Consider the following 23,486-nt stretch of genomic DNA (forward strand, 5'->3'; position numbering starts at 1 on the left):
TGTAAAGGCTGAACAACTGGTGAGTGGGAGACCTGGGATGCCGGGGAGAAGAGAGATCTCTGCAGAGTGCACATGGAAAGTGCACCCCCTGCATTGCCCTGCCCTGCCATGCCTGATCCAGCGACCAAGAACAGAAAATTAGAAGTTCTGTTTCCACCTGGCAGCGACTTCAGGACGCAGACCGGAACCCGGCCCATCTGCAACCCGGAATGGCAGCTCGTAAAGGCTGAACAACTGGTGAGTGGGAGACCTGGGATGCCGGGGAGCAGAGAGATCTCTGTGGAGTGCACACGGAAAGTCTACCCCCTGCCTTGCCCTGCCCTGCCCTGCCTGAGCTAGCGACCAGGAGCAGAACGTTGGAACTTCTGTTCCCACCCGAAGACTCTGAGGCATAGAACAGGGCTCCGCCCATCTGACACATGGAAGAGTGGAGATCCAGGGACACAGACCAGATACAAGAGAAAGGCAAGAACATATCACTGAAAACAAAATGGCAAGAGGAAAGCGAAAGAGTATATCCCAAGGAAACCAAGACAATCTAGCAACACCAGAAGCCAGCTCTCCCATAACAGCAAACATCGGAATTCCAAACACTCCAGAAAAAGAAGACAAAGACCTGAAATCATACCTCAAGATGCTAATAGAGATACTTAAACAAGAAAAGGAGGAAAAGCAAAAAGATTCAGAATCTTTTAAAGAGGAAACAAGAAAAACACTCAAAGAACTCGAGGAAAACAGAACCAAAGAAGTAAAGGAATGGAAGAGGGAAATTAAAACAGAAATTGACACAATAAAGAAAATGCTAAAAGAGATAACCCTAGAGTCAGAACACCAAAAAAAGAAATCAGGAGTCACAGAAGCAAGCATTTCCAATAGATTACAAGAGATCGAAGAGAGAATCTCGGGGGCAGAAGACAACATTGCAAACATAGACAAAACAGCCAGAGAAGATGCAAAAAACAAAATGCTCCTAACCCAAAAAGTCCAGGAAATCCAAGACACAATGAGAAGACCGAACCTAAGGATAAAAGGAATAGAAGAGGAAGAAGAGCATCAACTAAGAGGCACAGTAAATATCTTCAACAAAATCATAGAAGAAAACTTGCCTACCCTCAAGAATAAGATGACCACGAGCATAAAAGAAGCCTTCAGAACTCCAAATAGGTTGGACCAGAAAAGAAATACCTCCCGACACATAATAGTAAAAACATCAAGTGCCCAAAGTAAAGAAAGAATACTAAAAGCAGTAAGGGAAAAGGTCAGGTAACATATAAAGGCAGGCCAATCAGACTCACACCCGATTTCTCAACAGAGACTATGAAAGCTAGAAGAGCCTGGACAGACATCATGCACTCATTAAGAGAGCACATGTGCCAGCCCAAGCTGCTATACCCAGCAAAACTATCCATCACCATCGATGGAGAGACGAAGATATTTCAAGACAAATCAAAATTCACAAAATATATGACCACAAACCCAGCACTACAACGAATTATAGGCGGAAAACCAAATACAATGAGGGAAAATACAGCCTAGTAAAAACAAGAAAACTCCTAAACAAGAAAACTAAAAGAAGAAAAAAACACAGACACAACTCAACACAAAAAAGTAATAATGGCAGGAAACAGAAACAACTATTCCTTGATATCTATTAACATAAATGGACTCAACTCCCCAATAAAGAGACATAGACTGTCAGACTGGATACATAAACTAAATCCAGCCTTTTGCTGCATACAGGAAACTCATCTCAGAGACAGAGACAGACACTATCTCACAGTAAAAGGGTGGGAAAAAATCTTCCAAGCAAGCAGCTCCAAGAAGCAAGCTGGAGTGGCTATTCTAATATCGAATAAAGTAAATTTCCAACCAAAAGTAATCAAAAAAGATAAGGAAGGACACTTTTTCCTCATTACCAGAAAAATCTGTCAGGACAAACTCTCAATCCTTAACATATATGCTCCAAATAAAAAATCACCCACATTCATAAAAGAAACCCTACTAAAGCTCAAAAAATACATCTTACCCCACACAATAATAGTGGGAGACTTTAACATCCCACTCTCACCAATGGACAGATCATGGAAACAGAAACTGAACAAGGACACTGCAAAACTAGCAGAGACTTTGAACCAGCTAGAATTAATAGATATATACAGAACATACTATCCCAAAGTAAAATAATACAACATCTTCTCACCACCCCATGGCACCTTCTCGAAAATTGACCACATAATTGGACACAGAACGAGCCTCCATCGATATATGAAGATTGAAATACTCCCATGTATCCTCTCAGATCACCATGGTCTATGGCTGGTCTTTAAGAACAACAAAGACAACAAAAAGCCCACATACACTTGGAAACTAAACAACGCTCTGGTAAACTATAGCAGGGTCAAACAAGAAATAAAGAAAGAAATTAAGTATTTTCTAGAATTCAACGAAAAGGAAAATACAACATACCCTAACCTATGTGATGCAATGAAAGCAGCATTGAGAGGAAAACTCATAGCCCTAAGTGCTTCCAAAAAGAAACTGGAGAAAGCCTACATCAGCAACCTGACAGGACAGCTAAAAGCCCTAGCACAAAAGGAAGCAGATATACCCAAAAAGGGTATACGGTAAGAAATATTCAAAATTAGGGCAGAAATAGACCAAATAGAAACAAAAAGAACCATTGAAAAAATCAACAAAACCAAGAGTTGGTTCTTTGAGAAAATCAACAAGATTGATAAACCCCTAGCCAGACTAACTAGAGGGCAAAGAGAGAGTATCCAAATTAACAAAATCAGAAAATCAAGTGGTGACATAACAACTGAAACTGAGGAAATTCAAGAAATCATCAGATCCTACTACAAAAACTTATACTCCACAAAATTGAAAATCTGGAGGAAATGGACAAATTCTTAGACAGATACAAATTCCCAAGTTAAACCAAAACCAAGTAAACCATCTAAATAGCCCTATAACACCTAAAGAAATAGAAGAAGTCATCAAAAGCCTCCCAACCAAAAAAAGCCCAGGTCCAGACGGGTTCAGTGCAGAATTTTATCAGACATTTATTGGGGATATAACACCAATACTCTCCAAAGTATTCCAAAAGATAGAATCAGATGGAATATTACCCAACTCATTTTTTGAGGCTACAATAACCCTAGTACCTAAACCACACAAAGACCCTACAAGGAAAGAGAACTTCAGACCAATCTCACTTATGAACATTGATGCAAAAATACTCAACAAAATCCTTGCAAACCGAATCCAAGAACACATCAAAACGATCATTCATCATGACCAAGTAGGCTTCATCCCTGGGATGCAGGGATAGTTTAACATAAGGAAATCCATCAACGTAATCCACCATATAAACAAACTCAAAGATCAAAATCACATGGTCATCTCACTAGATGCTGAGAAAGCATTTGACAAAATCCAACACCCCTTCATGTTAAAAGTCCTGGAAAGAAAAGGAATCCAAGGTCCATACTTAAACATAATAAAAGTAATATACAGCAAACCAACAGCCCACATCAAACTTAATGGTGGGAAACTTGAAGCAATCCCACTAAAATCAGGGACTCGACAAGGCTGCCCACTCTCCCCCTACCTATTCAACATAGTACTGGAAGTCCTGGCTGGAGCAATTAGACAGCAAAAGGAGATCAAGGGGATACAAATCGAAAAGGAAGAGATAAAAACATCACTCTTTGCCCATGACATGATAGTGTATTTGAGTGACCCCAAAAATTCCACCAGAGAACTCCTACAGCTGATAAACAAGTTCAGCAAAGTGGCTGGATACAAAATTAACTCAAACAAATCAGTAGCCTTCCTATACTCAAAGGACAAACATGTGGAGAAAGAAATTCGGGAAAAGGTACCCTTCCCAATCGTCACAAAAACTATGAAATACCTTGGTGTGACTCTAACTAAGCAAGTGAAGGACCTGTATGACAAGAACTTCAAACCTCTAAAGAAAGAAATTGAGGAGGATCTCACTAAAATGGAAAGATCTCCCATGCTCATGGATTTGAAAAATCAACATCTTAAAAATGGCCATGCTACCAAGAGCAATCTACAGATTCAATGCAATCCCCATCAAAATTCCAACCCAGTTCTTCATGGAATTGGAAAGATCAATGTGCAATTTCATATGGAATAACAAAAGACCTAGAATAGCAAAATCCATCCTCAACAACAAAAAAAAAAAACATCTGTGGGAATCACTATCCCTGACCTTAAGCTATATTACAAGGCAATTGTGCTGAAAGCTGCATGGTACTGATACAGAAATAGGCATGTGGATCATTGGAATAAAATAGAAGATCCAGAAATGAGCCCTCATGTATATGGTCACCTGATTTTTGACAAAGGAGCAGTAAACATTCAATGAAAAAAGGACAGCCTATTCAACAAATGGTGCTTGTCCAACTGGCACTCAACATGCAAAAGAATGAAAATAGACCCTTTCTTATCTCCTTGTACAAAGCTCAAGTGTAAGTGGATCAAAGATCTCCACATTAAACCAGATACACTGAAACTATTAGATGAGAAAGTAGGGAAAATCTTAGAACACATAGGCACAGGAGAAAATTTTCTGAACAAAACACCAATGGCTCAAGCTCTAAGGTCAAAGATTAACAAATGGGACTTAATGAGATTGCAAAATTTCTGTAAGGCTAAGAACATTGTCAAGAAAACAAAACGGCAACCAACAGAATGAAAAAAGATCTTTACCAACACCACATCAGATAGAGGCCTAATATCCAAGGTATACAAGGAACTCAAAAAGCTAGACACTGGAGAATCAAATAACCCTATTAAAAAAATGGGGTACAGAGCTAAACAAAACGTTTTCAGTTGAGGAACACCGAATGGCCGAGAAACATCTGAGGAAGTGCTAGACATCCTTAGCCATGAGGGAAATGCAAATCAAAACAACCCTGAGATTCCACCTCACACCAGTCAGATTGGCCAAGATCCAAAACTCAGATGACAGCAGATGCTGGCGAGGCTGCGGAGAAAGAGGAACACTTCTCCACTGTTGGTGGGGTTGCAAGCTAATATAACCACTCTGGAAATCAGTCTGGCGATACCTCAGAAAATTGGATATAGTACTACCTGAAGACCCAGCTATTCCACTTCTGGGCATATACCCCAGAGACACTTTAATATACAACAAAGATATAAGCACCACAATGTTCATAGCGGCTCTATAATAGCCAGAAGCTGGAAGGAACCCAGATGCCCTTCAGAAGATGAATGGATACAAAAATTGTGGTACATATACACAATGGAATACTACTCAGCCACCAGAAACAATGACTTAACCAAATTCTTAAGAAAATGGCTTCATCTAGAGAATATCATCCTGAGTGAGATAACCCAGTCACAAATGAACAGACATAATATGCAGTCACTGATAGTGGGATGCTAACCCCAGAGGCTTGCACTCCCCCAGAAACAACTCACAGACTGTATGAAGTCCAAGAAATAAAGAAAACAAAACAAAACAAAAAAAATATTTACAAAACAAGAAAACTTTAACTATTTCCATGTTACACTTTGTTTTACATGTACTTTATGCTCATTGTAACTATTAAGTTTTCAAGGCATACTATCAAACCTTGAAAAAAATCAAGTACTGACTAAAAAGTATATTCATATAGTTTTATGTAAAAATTATGTTAAAATTTGAAAAAAAGTACTGACAAAAATGCATAATTTTAAGCAAAAAATGCTTAAAATCTGTACATTTATCTTTGTTTTGTAAAATAAAGTTGTTTAAAAAAAAGAAAATATCATGTTTATACCCATTGTAGCTATCATGGGATAACTTAGTGAATGCATGTAAACTTTTTATTTAAGAAGTTACAGACATTTTGTAGGAGAGACGGAAACTTTATATTTATGAATAAAGTGTGTCTGAAGAAGCACTTAGCAAAATAGTTGGGGCATATTAGACTCAAGATAATATTATCCTTTTCCAATAAAATGTGAATTATGAGTTGTTGTTATTGTTATTTTTTTCTTTTATTTTCAAGCTCATAATATAATTACATCATTTCTCCCTTCCTCTTCCTCCCTCCACACTCTCCCATACATTTCTGGTTCTCTCCAAAACCCATGGCCTCCATCCTCATTAATTGATAACACATGCACATATGTAAATGTATTTACATATATATTCCTCACAATAGTCTGCTCAGCCTATACAATGCTACTCATATGCATGACTTCAGTTTGATATCTGACACTGAGTTCTTGCTATTGTTCTTTATTAAATCTTAATTCTATTATATAATGCCCACAATAAGAACATTTTGTATCAGTAAATATTAAAGGGTTTTGTTCTGTTGCTACCAAGGTCTCACATTGAGGTAGCCGCTCCAGGGCAGAGTGGGGCACCTAGACACTATCATACAATCCGATAGCCCCTCCCACACATACACTAAGTTCACTTCCCAGGGAGTTCACTCTGTCTACCCTGGCTGCTTCTGTCCCGGGTGGTCCACGACAGCTTCAGTGCATTGCCTTCACACACTGTCTTCCACCGCCCAGTAAAAACATGACTCTACAATCAATAATTTATCAAATAGATCTATATGTTAAACTCTCAATCCACAATTCCTCTATGCAATAAGCTTACATTCAGTTGACAAAAATATAAACTGCCCATCTAGATAAGGTAAATTGAACCATAGAAGCCCTTAGAAATAATCATAACAACCTTATCCATATAGAGATGCGCTGAGAGAAACATAAATGTCTGTTTCCATGTTGCCTCCTCTCGAGTCTCTTGCTTCTCCTCCTCTTCCTTTCCAAACCTTTCTACCTGTCAACTATCTATTGTCCAATTGTTTATTGCCTTGACATCAACCTACACATATTTCATCACATTATTAACCACTTCTTTCAAATTATTCTTAATTCCATATTTTCATGTGTTTCAAATTGTTCTTGCCCTAATATGATTGGAGTAAATGTTTACTGTTTGTTAATTAAAATGTAATTATATCTACTTACTAGATTATGTGTTTGGGGTTGGTGCATGTGCCATGGAATGAGTGTTGTGGTCAGAGGTCTGTAGAAATTGGTTCTCTTCATCCATGTAGGTCTCAAGTATTAACTTAGGTCATTAGTCATTTTGGCAAGTGCCTTTATCTGTGTACATAATTTTCACCCTATTCTCTGTACCCTCCATTTTCTCTTGTGATTTCTCAACTTCCTCTCAAGTTCATGACCTCTTTTTTCTTCTCTAGTTATTATAATTGGTGTGTGTGTGTGTGTGTGTGTGTGTGTGTGTGTGTAAAACCAACTGAGTCCATGTATGTTTCTTGTGTGTGAATGTGCTTACTTCTGGTCATTTAGGATTGAATCATCCATCAGAAGGCTTGTCCCTGGAGAAGACTGATTCTCCCTATCTTAACTGCCATTAATTGTACATAGCCCTTCATTTAGGGGTGGGACTTTGAGAGATTTCCTTCATTGTGCAGGTCTTGTTTAGGGTACCCTTTTGTTAAGATTTTGTTGGTACAGTTTAATTCTCTTATACAGAAGACACTATCCCATAGTAGACATCCTGGTCTTCAGGTTTTTATAATCTTTTTGTGCTCTCTTAGAGATGCTTTACTATGTTTGGAAGACCAGAATTTAACATAATGTAAACTTTAAATATTTTCCAGAGAAAAAGCTTTTACATATGTCTTCTAAAATTTTATATCATAAGTGTATTGCTATTTGATAATCATAAAATCATCTCTCCTTCCCAATTTCAAATAAAATTGAGCATGCCACATTTCATTTATTATAGAATTGCTCTATAGGCTATTATTTTAACATTTTCAACATCAGCATAAGTAAATAACAGTATTATTTTATATTTATTTTATACCTTCTATAAAAATAAATGGAATTTTTAAAATCCAGAAACATTTTTAGACTATCAGCAGAAAGTGGCCACTGGTTATCTGGGAGGATCCCCCTGATCAATAGAACATGAATGGTTAATAAATAATTACAGTCCATAATGTTGGATTCAAAGACACACACTGGGGTTGAGGGTATGGCTCAGTAGATAAAGTGCTTGCTGCATAAGGGCCAGGGTCTAGTCTTACTACTTACCAGCCACATAAATGTTGGAGGATATCACAGCCCTCTTGCAATCCCATCATGTGGAAGGCAGAGACAAGGAATCCCTGGATTATGTTGACAAGCTAAAAAAACAATGTTATCAAATTCTACATCCAACTGAGAACTCCTTACCGCACTGAATAAAGTGGAATGTGACAGGGAATACACTAAACATCGACCTTGTGTTTCCACACTCATACCATGGAAGTGCCTAGCATACACGTATGAATATACGTTAGAAAGAAGACTGACATATTAATTACCCCAACAGCAGCATTGCTTTTAGTTGATTAATGTGAGGGTTTTTTTAAAAAAATAGTCTACAGGTTTGAATGTCTACACTGGACAATAATATAATGGAACTAGTTAGAATTAGTCTTCAATGTCTACATTGACTGGTAATTTGATGAAGCTAGCAAGAATGTGTGTGTACACTGATTAGTAATGTGGTAAAACTCATTAGAACATGTGTCTACGCTGGATAGCAATTTGATGGAACTTGTTAGAACATGCCTCTACACTGGACAGTAATATGATGGAACCAGCTAGAATGTTACATATTCTTATGTAAAGACCTAAGTCATTAACAGAAAGCCACAGTTAGTTGATAAATTTGTTATTTCATATATTTATATGTCATTTACTTATACTTTTAGGTTTGGGTCTGAGTTTGGTCTCCTGTATTTAAACATTCCAGACAGTCATAATATCTCTCCTGTTGAGTTCTTAAGCACAGGCCCTGTATGTACATTCTTTTTTTTTTTTTTAAACACTTTTTTTTTTTCATTTAAAAAAGTTTTAGGTCACATAAAACAAGGCAATATTACTCCTTTTTCTCGTCCTCTGGCACTGGGTCTGTGGGTGGCTCCTCTACTGTGGCACTGTTGCTCTCTGAGCCGGTGATACTGTCACTTGTCCCTTCCACCTCCATGCTGTCAACCCCCTCCTGCCCACTCTCCTTGTCCTCAGGAGTAGACGTGCCTTCTTCACCATTCTGCTGGCTCTCTGCCGTGTCTTCAAGGTGTGTCTCCTCTGTCTCCATCGGGATGTTCTCATCCTTCTCCTCAGCTTTGTTCGAGACTTGCTCTTCCTCGGGGGCGATGCTGCCCTGACCGCCCTCAGCTTGCTCTGCGGCCTCCTCCTCCCTCTCCTCCTGCCTTCTGCGGGCCTGTTCCTCCGCCTGTGCGATCTCAGCGGCAATCTTCTCCATGTCTACTTCCACCTTCAGACCACACACCCTTTCAAGTTCATTGTTAAAGGAGTCTGTGCTTTCCAGGAACTTCCTCTTCTTTTCCTGGAGTCATTCCTCTATCTGAAGAAGCTCAGCTTCTAGTTTCCGCTGATGAACCATTAAAGACTGGACCTGTCACTTAAGGACCTGCATTCTAGCTGTTGTGACAACCCACCGCACATCAGGTACCACACTCTCACTGAGGATCTCACTGATGAGGCGGTGGTTTCTCTGGAAACGGGCAGTGGCTGTATGTTTCATTGAAAAGCCATCATCATAATCATCTGGATCCTTGGCAGGCTGAATGCTCATGTAAGGCTCTCCTTTCTCCATGCGAGACTGTCTCTGTCGACTTTCCTCCTCTAATGCCGCTTCCGCACTACTTTTTGCATTAATGTAGGCAAGGTATGCAGGGGAATTGTGATAGGCCTTCATAGACTCGTTGTACTCGATCTTTTCTGCTTTGTATTCGTTTAGATACTCTTGCTTCTCTTCATCAGTGAGATCTCGCCACATGCCACCAATGATCTTGCCAATCTCCCACAGCTTCAGGTCAGGGTTGGAAGACTTTACTTGGTCCCAGACCTTTCTGCTGTACCTCACGTAGGGCATCAGCGGCTTATCTGGTGGCTTTGGAGGCTTTGGAATTGTAATGCCAGAGGACGCTGTGACCCGGCTGTTGGTGCCCGGGTTCCCTCCCAGCCTGTAGTTGTTGTAGGCGAGATGACTGCATGGATTGTAGCCCACAAACCCTGGTGTGCCGGGCATTTGTGTTTCAGGAGCTGGGGTGGGAGGTGGGGCATAAGATGGTCTTTTTGACATTTTGGAAGATTAAGTTCTCAGTTCCTTAAGAATGAATCTGAGACACCGCGGGCCAGAAGGCGCCCGCAGCTCCGGCTTCGCTTCCCTTTGTCCCGCCCTGTATGTACATTCTTAAGCTATTGCCAGTGAACCAGCCTTTGGCTGGTTAGTCTTATGTCAGTTTGATATAAGCTAGAGCTATCTGATAGAAAGGAACTTCAATTGAGAAAATGGCTCCATAAGATCCAGCTAGAAGACATGTTCTTAGTTAGTGATTGATGAAGGAGAGCTCAGCCCATTGTGGGTGGGGCCATCCCTAGGCTGATGGTTCTGGGTTCTATAAGAAAGAAGGCTGAGAAGTCAGTAAGTAGCACCCCTTCACGGTTTCTGCATCAACTTTGTCCTCCGGGTTCTTGCCCTGCTTAAGCTTTTGCTTTCAGTGCTTTTGATGATATGGAATTGTGGGTGAAAAAAAAAAAAAAAAACAAAAACAAAAACAAAAAATCTCTTGCCTCCCTAGTTGCTCTGGTCATGGCGTTTCATCATAGCAATAGTTACCCTAGCAAAGACAGTGTCCTAATACCCAGAATTATTTAGAAGTTTTGCTTTTACATTTTCAACATATATATCAAACTGCCGCCGTGTAATTGAACTATGGACAAACTGAGCTCAGGAGGTTTATTTTGTACTAAAATATTGCTCTGAACAAATCCAATATAGATATCCTGTCTGTTTTAGTTTTTTCTGTTTGTGTGTCTTAAAACAATAAACCACTGTGTATCTAATTCTCCACTGGTAGTTTATACTAACGTTTGTATGTTATTCCTTTCTCCTTTATTTTTGTGTCTCAAATATCTAAGACAGTAGTTTTGGATGTGGGATGCTTATATGCACTTAAGAATGTAGCATAGTGGTTAAAAATTACATTCTTCAGCCAGTCTGACTGTGTTCAAATCTTGGTCTTGGATCTTTAAGTGTATGATCGGTGGTAATCATGAAAGTATCTTGTGCTTTGATTTTCTCATCTGTCAAATATAAACTGGATGAACTGCTATCATATACAACTAGTTAACATAAGTAAAGCACAAAAAATAGTAGTGGGCATTCAACAAGTTCTTGGTAAGTATTAATTGTTTTAAACCATTATTTATCATGCAAATGATGTTATAGATAGTGGGGATGCCCCAGTGATCAGGAGGAGCATCATTATTCCTTTCATGAGAATTCAAAGTTCTCTGGGTAATTTAGACAGTAACTATGACAATGGTCCGCTCCATCATTACTTGTTTCCTATAACTAACTCTCTTACCAGACCAATGAGCCCAAGAAAGTTTTTCAAAACTAAATGATATGTAACCTACTATTACAGTTTTGAGGTTAATGGTACCCCACAAATGGCTCATGTGTTGAAGGATTGACCTTCAGATGATGGAGCTATTGAGAAGTGATTGAATTTGAAGGCTGTAACTTATAAGTTCAAAGCTGAGTTGACTATTAAGTGATGTCTAATTGGAGAAAGTGGGCCGCATGTTTTAAGGGTTTATATTATCCTGGCTCTCCTCCTCTCTAGTCCCCTTTCCTTCCCTCTCCTCTATTCCTCTTTCTTTCCATCTCCTTCTCCTCCTCCTCTCCTTTCCTTGGCTTTTCCCTACCTACCATTCCTTCTCATCCAATGATAGGCTGTACCAGCCTTGTTGTATAAGGACATCATCCTACAAGCCTTGGTATGTAACACATCTTGGCAGTAATGTACAATGGGAGACTACATATATGGACATTTTCTTGGGGTATGTTTTATAAAGGTTTACTTAGTTCACAGCTTGGGGTGCTGGATACCTATGACCATCTGGCCTTTTCTCCTCAGTCTTCAGTGATGTATTACAATGGCAAATTTACTACAACAGTTCACTGTCTTAGGGGTTAACTGGGATCCTGTAAAAAAATTACATTTATCTAATTATTACCAGTGAGTTTTGTATAGAAATGATATGTCACTTTTGTTCATTTAAAATAAGTCCAACTGTATATATTTAAGGTGCATATGATGCTACTTATGAAATATAGATTAGAAAAGCCCATGTGAGCATCTCCAGCTCTCTTTTTATTTTCCCCATTGATCAAGAATGTGGCAGGCAGAGGGGACAAGAACATCACAAGAAAATCCATAGAATCAACTAGCCTGGGCCCATAGGGGCTCACAGAGTCTGAACTTAAAATTGGGAGCCTGCAGGGGTCAGACCTGGGCCCTCTGCATATAGGTTTTGGTTGTGTAGCTTGGTCTTCTTGTGGGACTTCTATGGAAGGGGGCTCTTTTGCCTGCTTTTGGAACCCTTTTACTCATGGTAGGTTGCTTCCTCCAGCCTCACTACAAGGGGAGCTGCCTAGTTTCATTACAACTTGATATGCCATGTTTGGTTGATATCCCTGTGATGCCTGCCCTTTTCTAAAAGGAAATGGAGGAAGGGTGGATGGGGAAGGGATTGGGAGGAGGAGAGAGAAGGGAAAATGTGGTCAGAATGTAGTTTATGAAACAAAAAGAGATAGAGTAGATGTAAGTCATAGTTCTCATTATCCTAGATTGCCGGAGCAGAGATCTTACAGGCTCAACTGATGGAAGATACCTGACATGTAGTGTGCCCCGCAATAGACATCCTCTAACATACAAGCCAATAAGACTTTGCAGTGGCTCACCACTGTAGTTTCCTGTCTCAGACAACACTTGTTCTTTCTGTATCTCAAGCAGCAGGTTCCATCAAGATATGGCCAGAAAGATGTGTCTATGAATAGCTTTATGCTTTTGCATTTGTGTTTAATATCCTGCATATTCTTATTTATTAAAAAATGAGTAGGCATAGGGAACAGTGGATTTTTAATGTGTTCCCTGCTATTTACCAGTCTTGCTTTTTTTGTTAGTTAAATAATAGTGTCTATAGGTCTTTTCTTTGTGTGGATTATTTTTAGTATGGAATGATAGGATTCATCCACTTGAAAGTTTTGAGTGAACAACTCTTTTTATTGCTTGTGATCACTACTAACTGACACCTCCCTCTTATGACTGGCCTACATGTGGTGAGGACTGTATCGAATGCTCACATGTGAAATGAGCTTACAAGGATAAATAAATCTCAGTGACGTTGCTTGATGAAACCGGAACATACACAGTGTGGCTAGACTTATAAGATCGTTTTACAAATAAAATGAAACACTTTGCTGCCTGGAGGTGCTTAGTTGGCAAAATTGTAATGGGAAACACAGAAACTACAAACTAGTGGTCACAGCAAGAACAGGAGTTTGCTGTGAAGGCAGATGTGTAAGGACAGTTCTAAAACTCTTCTGGTGTTAAGTGTCTGAAGTTGAGCTGGAGGCTCACAGATGTTCATTTTTATGCCATCTCTTTAAAATGTGCGTATGTTTGCTCCAAACATGAAGCTACATTGTATATCTTACATGCAGTTTAGCAAGTAACAATAAGCCAGAATGAGATAGTCATGTGATATGGTGCATCCAGAGACTTACTTTTTATTGCATATGATATTATAAGAAGTTCAGAGTGGAGAAAGTCAAGAGCATTGCTGTCTTACTATGCTTTAATATGTCATTTAATTCCAAACTCCTTACCTTAAAAAAACGACACGGACAAATTAGAGTGTTCAAGGCACAGAGATGAGACTGCTGATTCTTAAAACTCTCACACATGTGGGACGGTTGAATCAGAACAGCAATAACAAGAGCAACACAGAAGGGAATTATCACCGTGGACAGAAATCTTCTTTAAATTACAGGTATGAGAATGAGTGTTTAAGGTCACACCTCACACGCCAAAGTACAGAACCAAAATGAATGAATGAATGAATGAATGAATGAATGGGTATTACACAGCAACAGATTTTGTTTCAGCAGAGCTGTGAAACCTTTTATAATTATGTCTGTTCATTGAATTGTCTTTAGAAACATTGAGGTCTTTGTTGGTGGAGGTTGGATGATGTCCCTGTGGACTGCAGGTAGGATGTGGCTCTAAAAGTTCCTCTGGACCCTGAGATTTTCAGAAATTTCCAGAAGTCTCTAGTAAACATGAAATTTTGTTAGCTTCTGAGTAATTGCATTGTGAGTAAGAGCACAGAGTCTAGAACTAGACCTGTTGTCTTCTCAGTTGTCACCTTGTAAAAATGGACAGGTTCCCTGAACTTTCTACGCTCCTTTTCTGCCATCCAGGAAATGAAGTGACTGTCTACCTGACAGAGCACCAGAGCACTCACAGCAAGAACTGCTAAATTTTTAAGTAAGTGATTTATTTTAGAGATGAGTCACTTGGTCCACTTTGACACCTACATTTGTCCTTCATGTTTGAACGCTACCACTTCCCTTTCCTCTCAGATGCTCCTGTCTGCTTCTACCTGGACTGGGGTGAGGCCTGACCTCACGCTATAACATGAGATGCACTTTGTTCTAAACACAGAAACGTACATATAACTTCCCATGATGGCTTGAGCGCTCTGACAGATCTGTAGGGGGGGGGGGGGAGAAATGATGGAGAATTTGTCACCTCTCAGCGACTCCTTGTGACAAAGGAGAGAGCATTACTCTGCTTATCCGGGTTTGGTGTGGCCTCCCATACCAGTCAAGGTAGGGCGAGTAATGCTGTTGTGACAAAGGGTCTCAAAAGTTAATGGGTTACAGCCTTTGACATTTGCTTTACTTCGTGTATCACACTTTCTCTGCCTCACCTTTTCAGAGTCCCCCAAAGGTATAGACTTTTGATGTTTCATCGGGTTCTCTACCAGTTTTTTCTTGTTTTAGAAGGGATTCTGCGAGGTTATAATTGTTTTAAAAAAGGACAGAGGGGGAAAATAAAAACATTGGCCTACAATTCTCAAACTATTAACCCTTTTAAATATGGGTGTTATTTGTGGGGAGTCTCTATAGAGAGCATGGTCAGCAGTGGAACGATCCACATGAAGCAAGAAGGGAATCTTGTTCAACACAGCCCAGTAGCCAGTGTGGGCTCAAACTTCTAGAGTCTGACACTGGGCAGTTTATAGTAGCTGTATTTAAGCATGGTACACTTTGGAAGAGGGTTTTCTGATGTTGATTCTCTTAATCTTGTATGCACAACACAGTTTAAGACATCTTTATATTGCAACTCTTTTTAAACTACCCATGGCTTCTTTCATAAAGATGCATTCTGTTGATTTAGAAACAATGCTCAAGATAGAGGCCTAGGGAGGAAGAGTCTAGGATAAACATAATAGTCTGAGGGATTCAGGTGTTTCTGCCTGCCCTACAGGTAGAGCAGATCAGCAGGATATCAACTACACCAATTACCAGCTTTCTGGGTAGAAAACAGATACACATCTCTTTTGTTGTGGACACAACCCTGTGTGTTTAACATTTCTGATTTCTCTAGTGTTTATCTGTGAACACAAGGACTTCATGATATTTGCAGCTATTAATAAGAATATGAACAATATTAGAAAAATGTCAATTAGTTGAGCAACTGTTAGATTGTGATCTGCCTAACCTATTTGGTACTATTCATTGAGATGACTGTGGCTGGGAGATGGGGGCAGGTTGAAGGAGAAAGAAAGTCAATAAACTAATTAAATTTTGCTTGCTTAAGAAAGAAGATTAGTGGCTTGATAAAGGTATAATTTTGGGTCCCATTTTTTTTCTTAGAAGTTTCTTTGATAATAAAAATAATTTAATGATCCTTGAAAATATAAAGGTTATCTTCTGAACTCTGTGTTTAGGTTATCTACCAACTCTGAATTTCATCCTGGTCTGGATTGGGTCTGCACTGAGACAGAGGAATGTGGCTGCAGGACCCTAGCTTAGGATTCTGGTGGGAATTTAGATGCTTCTTCCTCAGGGGATGCAGCAGTGTATGGTTCAGGCTGCCATCATCATGCTGAGTACCTACATTTGGGAACAGAGTGGTTTCATACATTCTTATTTTTTTTAATTATTTCAGTTTGAAACATTTCTAGTTTCTATCTTTTCTTAGAAATTTATTGAATATATATAATAAGTCTATTAAACGTTTTCTTTTCATTTATCTAAAGGAGTTATTCACAGAGCATGGCACGGAAAGACAAAGAAGATTCCCAGTTCTGTAGGATAGATGGTTTCTTTCCAAGGGGTAGAGCTGCCATGGGAGTTCTGGGCCAGTGGTTTTTCCATGTTTATTCTCTCCTTCCTTTGCCTTTGGGTGTTTCTGACTTCCTCCCCAACCATACTACTTTCTGTAGCTCCGTGTTCTGAAAATAGGGCCATCTAATGGATTTGGGGAGACCTAAAGCATGTGCCATTTGCCTCTGGATGCCTTTCTAGACAACTTAATTTCTCTCCTTTTTAAGAAATATTGAAGCCATAGCAGTCTGACGGTGTGTGGTGTCAGCTAGTCCACTTAGCCTAGCCATTTTGTTTGGTTCAGTGATCAGTATGGAAGACTCTTAAAGAGAAGATGATTCCTCATTACATTCTGCGATACTCAGGAATCAGACCTCACCCAGGTGTCCTCAGAGATATTTTTTTTTTCCTACAGAAGATGAGAACTATTGCTCTTCCCATGGGGTTGCAAACCCTTTCAGCTCATTCAGTCCTTTCTCTAGTGCCTTCATTGGGGTCCTTGTGTTCAGTCTGATGGTTAGCTGTAAGCATCCTCAACTGTATCTTTATGACTCTGGCAGAGCCTCTGTGGGAGCATCCATATCAGCAAGCACTTCTTAGCATCAGCATAGTGCTTGGGTTTGGTGGTTGCATATGGGGTAGACCCCAGGTGAGGCAGTCTCTGAATGATCTTTTCTTCAATCCCTGCTCCTCTATTTGTCCCTGTATTTCCTCCCATGAGTGTTTTGTTCTCGCTTCTAAGAAGGACTGAGGCATCCACATTCTGGCCTTCCTTCTTTTTGAGCTTCCATAAGGTTTGTGAATTGTTTCTTGGGTATTTAGAGCTTTCTGGGGCTAGTATATGCTTATCAGTGAGTGCATACCACGTGTGTTCTTTTGTGACTGGGTCACCTCACTCAGGATGATCAACCAACCAAACCCTCCAGAGACCCCAGGGACTAAAACACCAACCAATGAGTACATATGGAGAGACCCATGGCTCCACTTGCATATGTAGCAGAGGATAGCATTGTCTGGCATCAATGGGAAGAGAGGCCTTTGGTCCAGTGAAGGTGCATTTTCCCATAGTAGGGAATGCCAAGGTGGTGAGGTGGGGAGGGTGGTTGAGAGAGGGAGTACCTTCATTAAAGCAAGGGGAAGGAAAGGGGAAGGGAAGGGGAAGGAAAGGGGGTGGGAATGGAGAAAAAGGGGTAACATCAATGTAAATACAGAGACTATCCAATAAAAGAAGAAGAAGAAGAAGAAGAAGAAGAAGAAGAAGAAGAAGAAGAAGAAGAAGAAGAAGAAGAAGAAGAAGAAGAAGAAGAAGAAGAAGAAGGAAGAAGAAGGAGAAGGAGAAGGAGAAGGAGAAGGAGAAGGAGAAGGAGAAGGAGAAGGAGAAGGAGAAGGAGAAGGAGAAGGAGAAGGAGAAGGAGAAGGAGAAGGAGAAGGAGAAGGAGAAGGAGAAGGAGAAGGAGAAGGAGAAGGAGAAGGAGAAGGAGAAGGAGAAGGAGAAGGAGAAGGAGAAGGAGAAGGAGAAGAAGGAGAAGGAGAAGGAGAAGGAGAAGGAGAAGGAGAAGGAGAAGGAGAAGGAGGAGGAGGAGGAGGAGGAGGAGGAGGAGAAGGAGAAGGAGAAGGAGAAGGAGAAGAAGAAGAAGAAGAAGAAGAAGAAGAAGAAGAAGAAGAAGAAGAAGAAGAAGAAGAAGAAGAAGAAGAAGAAGAAGAAGAAGAAGAAGAAGAAGAAGAAGAAGAAGAAGAAGAAGAAGAAGAAGGGAACTAACATGGGTACTCATACCTGGAAAGAAAGTGAGAGACTTTGGGGTACTCAATCCTAAATGTGATGTCTTATCAAACCCCTCCCCTCAGGGGTCATGTATCTATGTGGAAGAAGAGGCAGAGATTCTAAGAGCTGGGATTACCTTCTATTATAACAGGACTGATGCTCATATGAATTCATAGGTCCTGTGACAGCCTTCACAGAGCCTGTACAGATTCAAGCCAGGCCAGGGTCCACTGCTGACAAAGGGAAGGAGACACTGGTTCTCATCACTAACCAGGAATCTATGTGCAGTTTATACTCATAGACAAAGGAAAAATTGGTTTTCTCCAATGGAGTCTCGTTGCTATACTTCACTGTAGGCCTCCACTCCTAGGAGCAGCTGGTCAACGCAAAAGTAACCCAGTGTTAGCTTTACAGATCTTTTGCCTCATTCTACTTTGTCTGGGTTGTTTTTTTCTAAATTTCCTAAGAGAAATCTAAATTAGAAAATTTTAGATGTTGCTCTCGGACTGCTTGCAGACTGATCAGAAGAAAAGAAAATACAGTTGGAAAACAGCTATAGATACTTAACAAATCAACACCACACGAGCAGGGAAAAAAACAGAGTCCATGAGAGTTTAGCTAAGGTTCAACCCTGCAAACCACACTAATTGAGAAAACTTAGACGAGGAGTTGGAATGTGAAGTCTTAATTAGCAGCCAGAACTGTGGAGAAAAGTTTTTTCAGGGAGGGGAGAGGCAAACGATACATTTGCATATTTGGGTGGGACACAGTGTTGAGAGATAGGATTGGTAAGTGTATGTGGAAAGGAACCCTCCTCTAGTCTCATTTCAGTCTCTGAGCCAAAGAATCATGGTTTATAAAATAAGAGTTGATCATGTCTATCAGCACAGATAAAATCACATACATGCATTGAATGTTTTAGACGACTAGGAGGACAGTATTGAGCTGACTTTCCTCTACTTTGCCACTCTTCCTTCAGTCCCTTGAATTCAGCTTTACACCTGGCTGTGACATTATCAACATCTTCCTATGGCCCCTTAAAGTTGGAGTACATTTAATTATTATTATATTTTACTAATTTCTAGTCATCTTCTGGTTTAGGAGAGTTTTCTTGGAACAAACTGTCACAATGAAGGGAAAATGGACATCACATACAGGAACTTTAAATAATATGTCACCGACCACTTTGAGATGGCTAGAACATGACAAGTAGAAAGGAAGTGGTGAGCAATAAGAAAGCCTGGAATCATTTCATTTCTTTTCTTTTCTTTTCTTTTCTTTCCTTTTCTTTTTCTTTTCTTTTCTTTTTTTTTGCAGCTCTATCTTCTATGACATAGATGTCACTGTGGACAATAAGCAAAGTGAAAGGAAAATCAATGACTCTAACCAAAAGCTGACTGCTTCTGTACTGGGTCAGAGGAAGGTGACTCAGGTCTGAGAAGATGAACTGTCAAATTTCCACACCTTATCCCAATATTTCTGCCAGCTCTGAGTTGTGATGGGCTGATTACATCATTTGGTCCTTGTCATTGTGACTCACTGTTTGTGCTGTGAAGTTGACTCCCTGCTGTGGAGAAGGGAGGAGTTACTTGCCAGACCATATGGAGTAGGGAACAGCAGATTGATGTAGGTTTGGTGCAAGCTGAAGAGACATACACTTAAGCTCCCAGAGTATAACCTTGGAAAATGGTTTTAAATAGCATCTTTGTTATGGTGTTTAGTTTCCAGGCCTATTATGATGTTTGGAACCCCAAGATTCCAAAGTCATTTTATGGAAAATGAGTGAGAAAGGAGAAATGGATGCAGGGCATGCAGTTTACCTCCTCTGCTTGTGTTTGCAGGTTAGAGAAGCTGGGGGAAGAAAGATTCCATCTGATTCACCGTAATTCTTCATAACCCAGAGAGAACAGTAGTGCCCAGGGTTGTATGGGAGATTCTTGGATTACAATTCTGAGACATTTGCTTTATAGTGAGTAGAATGTTCAGCTAAGGGAATATGAATGAGCCAAGGAATCTCTCAATCTCAAAATGCTTGTGTGTATCTAAATAGGATTAGAAAAGGCCTCTCCTGGCATCCAACACTGACAATCTAAAATTTGTGCATTAGTGTTCATAACTCTATAGTATAGCTAGATTATGTATGTAGTTATAACCTAGAGAAAACTAGCTTCCCTGCAGAACCCATTGATTATACATTCTTTAAACAATGACTGTGTGTACTAAGAATGTATTAGATGTCTGGGTTAGAAAGATGGACAACACACTGTGCTGAGGGAATCATAGGCTACTAGAGAGAGATGCACATAGGTCACAGAACAACATAATAAATGTTGGTAGAAAAGGATAACTCACTTAAATACATGGTTATGAAGCCAAGGAAGGCCCTATAAAAATGCTGACCCTACACTATGTCTAGAATGGTAAGAGGAAATGAGCTAAGAGCTTGGTCCCACTGGAAGGGGTTAAGTGAGAAAGTACATAAACTGTGCAACATCACTGCTTTAGACTCCTATAGAGTCAAGAACAACCCAAAATAGAGCAGGTGTGTCATTATCATTATTTTGAAGCTTCCTATCAATTGTCTGAGATATACAAAAGATAAATTGGATGAATGAGAAGCTAAAACAGAGAGGAAGCCCTGGCTAGAGACATGGCAGATAGGGATCTGTGCCCAAGAAACAGGTAAGGATGCTGAGGAAACTGGAGCAGCCAGGACTGCTTGTGCAAGGGAAGGGGCAGAGAGTGATCTTATTGTGGCCCAGTGGGAGCAGCATCTTCTCAATATGGTAAATAGACGGTCAGGAACCCTGACTTCAGGGACGACTTCTGTGAGTACCACAGGGAGGCAGAGAGGAGAAAGGAGTGAAAATTCAAAACAGCTTTTCTTCCTCTCTGATATTAGCAAAATGAATGGGAGGACAGAGCTGAGAAATCCCAGATGATAAATTTTATGGAAGTATACCTCAGGATTGCTTCCCAAGCCCCATACTATTTATATTATAATATATAATAACAAGCTTGTTTCTGACGATGGCTTCAGGGAGTCCTCTTCTCTCTGAATAAAGCTAAAATAGACGATATTTCTAACCACCATAAATAATACATTTCAAAAGATTAAACCAGGGAAAGTATATCCTCTAACCACAGAACACTAAACTAGAAATTAATGGAAGAAAGACACCTGAAGCTCCATTCAGTTGGAAATTAAACATCATACCTGGATACCACCTATTAATGGAAAAGAAAATATGAATTAAAAATATCTTCAATTGTTCTGTGTGGTGGTATACATGTGTAGTCCTGGTGTGGGAGGTCATAACAGGAGAATCACATGCCCATGGTGAGCTTGGGTCACATAGGAGTACTTTTTTTTTCCAGAAAAAAATATTTTGAGTTGATGGAAAAGTGAAAATATAATATCAAAATTTATAAGGCATAGCTAAGATGATGTTTACATGAATTTCCAAAACAGCCAAAAATCATAATTCAAAGCAATTTAAAAACAGACAAAAGTGATTTGAGTCAAAGCTTTGCTAAATATAAAATGGTGATTATACAACTGAAATGTCATTCATCAAAAGAATTAAATTAATTTTATATCTATAAAATTATGCACATGCACACCCTGGGAAGGAAGGAGGGAAGGAGAAAGAAAGCAGGAAGGAGAGAGACTGACAAAACTAAGATTTACCAATGGAAAATAAGTAATGGAAAAACATTTCAGTGTCATTAATCAGTAGGATATGCAAAGTAAATCCACAGTGGCATACAACCTTACACTTGTGAGAATTGGTAAAATGAATGCAACAATTCCAGGCATTGCTGAATATATGTATAGCAACCACAGTTCTCATATATTCCAGCTAGAAAGGCAAACAGTGAGCTACACTGCAAAACAATTTGAAACTTCTGATGTAGTTAAACATATTTACTGGAGGATTTAGAAATACCAACTCTTGGGTATTTACTCAAGAGAAATGAAGGCAGATGTCCACATAAAAACGTGCCCATGAGTATTTGCATCAACTTTGTTCATAATCATACTTAATTAACCCAGATGCCCTTCAACTGATGAATAAAATAGTCTTTACTATGGATTACTCTTCAGTAATTAAAAAGGAAAAGGCAAGTATAAGCAACTTGAAACTTTCTACATTTACACTGAAGAAGACACTTATGCCCCTTAGCTACAGAGATGGATAAGCTGAATGTCAGCATAGACACACATTCTCCTTACAAGCTTAATTTATATGTTCCTATAGCATGCATACTGCCATTTAAAGTCAGTATATCTACTGGAAAGGATGGGATTCTGTACATTGGAATAGGAATATGAAGGCTCTGATGAAGTTCCAGGCATTTAATTCCAAATTCAGATGCCTTTTCATGTAGCATATAGGTTGATGTCTATATGCAGGTGAGGGCTGGCACTAGTTAGGTCAAGGTGATACATGATTGGATAGTAGAAAGCCGGACAAAGTTTTGGTAAGGTGGAAGAGAAGGAGAAGCAGGAGATTCAACATGGAAGACAGGATGACCCATCTCTTCCGAGTGGCTCTAAGTAGCCATGGGTAGATATGTATACTTTCTAGGGATGGATTTCTTTAGGTCAATTCTTATCTAGGTGGGCAGATTATATCTTTGACAAGTGGCTGTAAGCTTATTGTGTGGAGGGATTATGGATTGAGAATTTAACATATAAATCTGTTTGATAGATTATTAATTGTTGAGTCATGATTTTACCAGGCTGTGGAGGACAGCGTGTGAAAGCGATGGCTGAGAGGCAGCAGGAGTGTGCAGAACTGGTGCAGGGCCCACAGAATGAGATGTGTGTGTGCAAGGCTTAGTAACTAACCACCTAGGGGACTGTGCTCTGATCCACACTGGATTGGCTCCTGGAGTAAGAGCTCCTGAGGAATGAGACTCTCTAGGACCAGTAGCAACTGAAACTTTTTAATTATTACTAGATCCTGGACAGACATCATGCAGACCCTAAGAGAACAAAAGTGTCAGCCCAAGCTGCTATACCCAGCAATACTCTCAATCACCATAGATGGAGAGACCAAGATATTCCAGGACAAAACTAAATTTACAAAATATCTGCCCACAAACCAAGCACTATAATGAATTATAGGTGGAAAACCCAAAACAAGGAGGGAAACTATTTCCTAGTAAAAACAAGTAAATACCTAAGCAAGAAAACCAAAAGAAGAAAGACACACAGGCACAATTGTACCTCTAAAAGCAAAAATAGCAGGAAACAACAACCACTATTTTTTAATATCTGTTAACATAAATGGAATCAATTCCCCAATAAAAAGACACAGGCTATCAGACATAAACTGAATCCAGCATTTTGCTGCATACAGGAAACTCATCTCAGAGACAAAGACAGACACTATCTCGGAGCAAAAAGTTGGGGAAAAAAAC

The 23,486-nt window shown here is 39.7% G+C and overlaps 1 protein-coding gene across 1 annotated transcript; it reads right to left on the bottom strand.

The window, feature by feature from the left end:
• Window positions 1-8,959: 8,959 nt before the first annotated feature.
• Window positions 8,960-10,189, bottom strand: LOC308434651 (SWI/SNF-related matrix-associated actin-dependent regulator of chromatin subfamily E member 1-like; the record flags this gene model as incomplete). Its single annotated transcript, XM_080935017.1, is given in 3 exon segments — window positions 8,960-9,436; window positions 9,440-9,502; window positions 9,506-10,189. Coding segments are annotated over 3 exon segments (1,224 nt in total).
• Between the last annotated feature and the right edge of the window lie 13,297 nt (window positions 10,190-23,486).

Source organism: Micromys minutus (genome assembly GCF_963924665.1).
Source record: "Micromys minutus genome assembly, chromosome: 22".
Classification (NCBI taxonomy): Eukaryota; Metazoa; Chordata; class Mammalia; order Rodentia; family Muridae; genus Micromys; species Micromys minutus.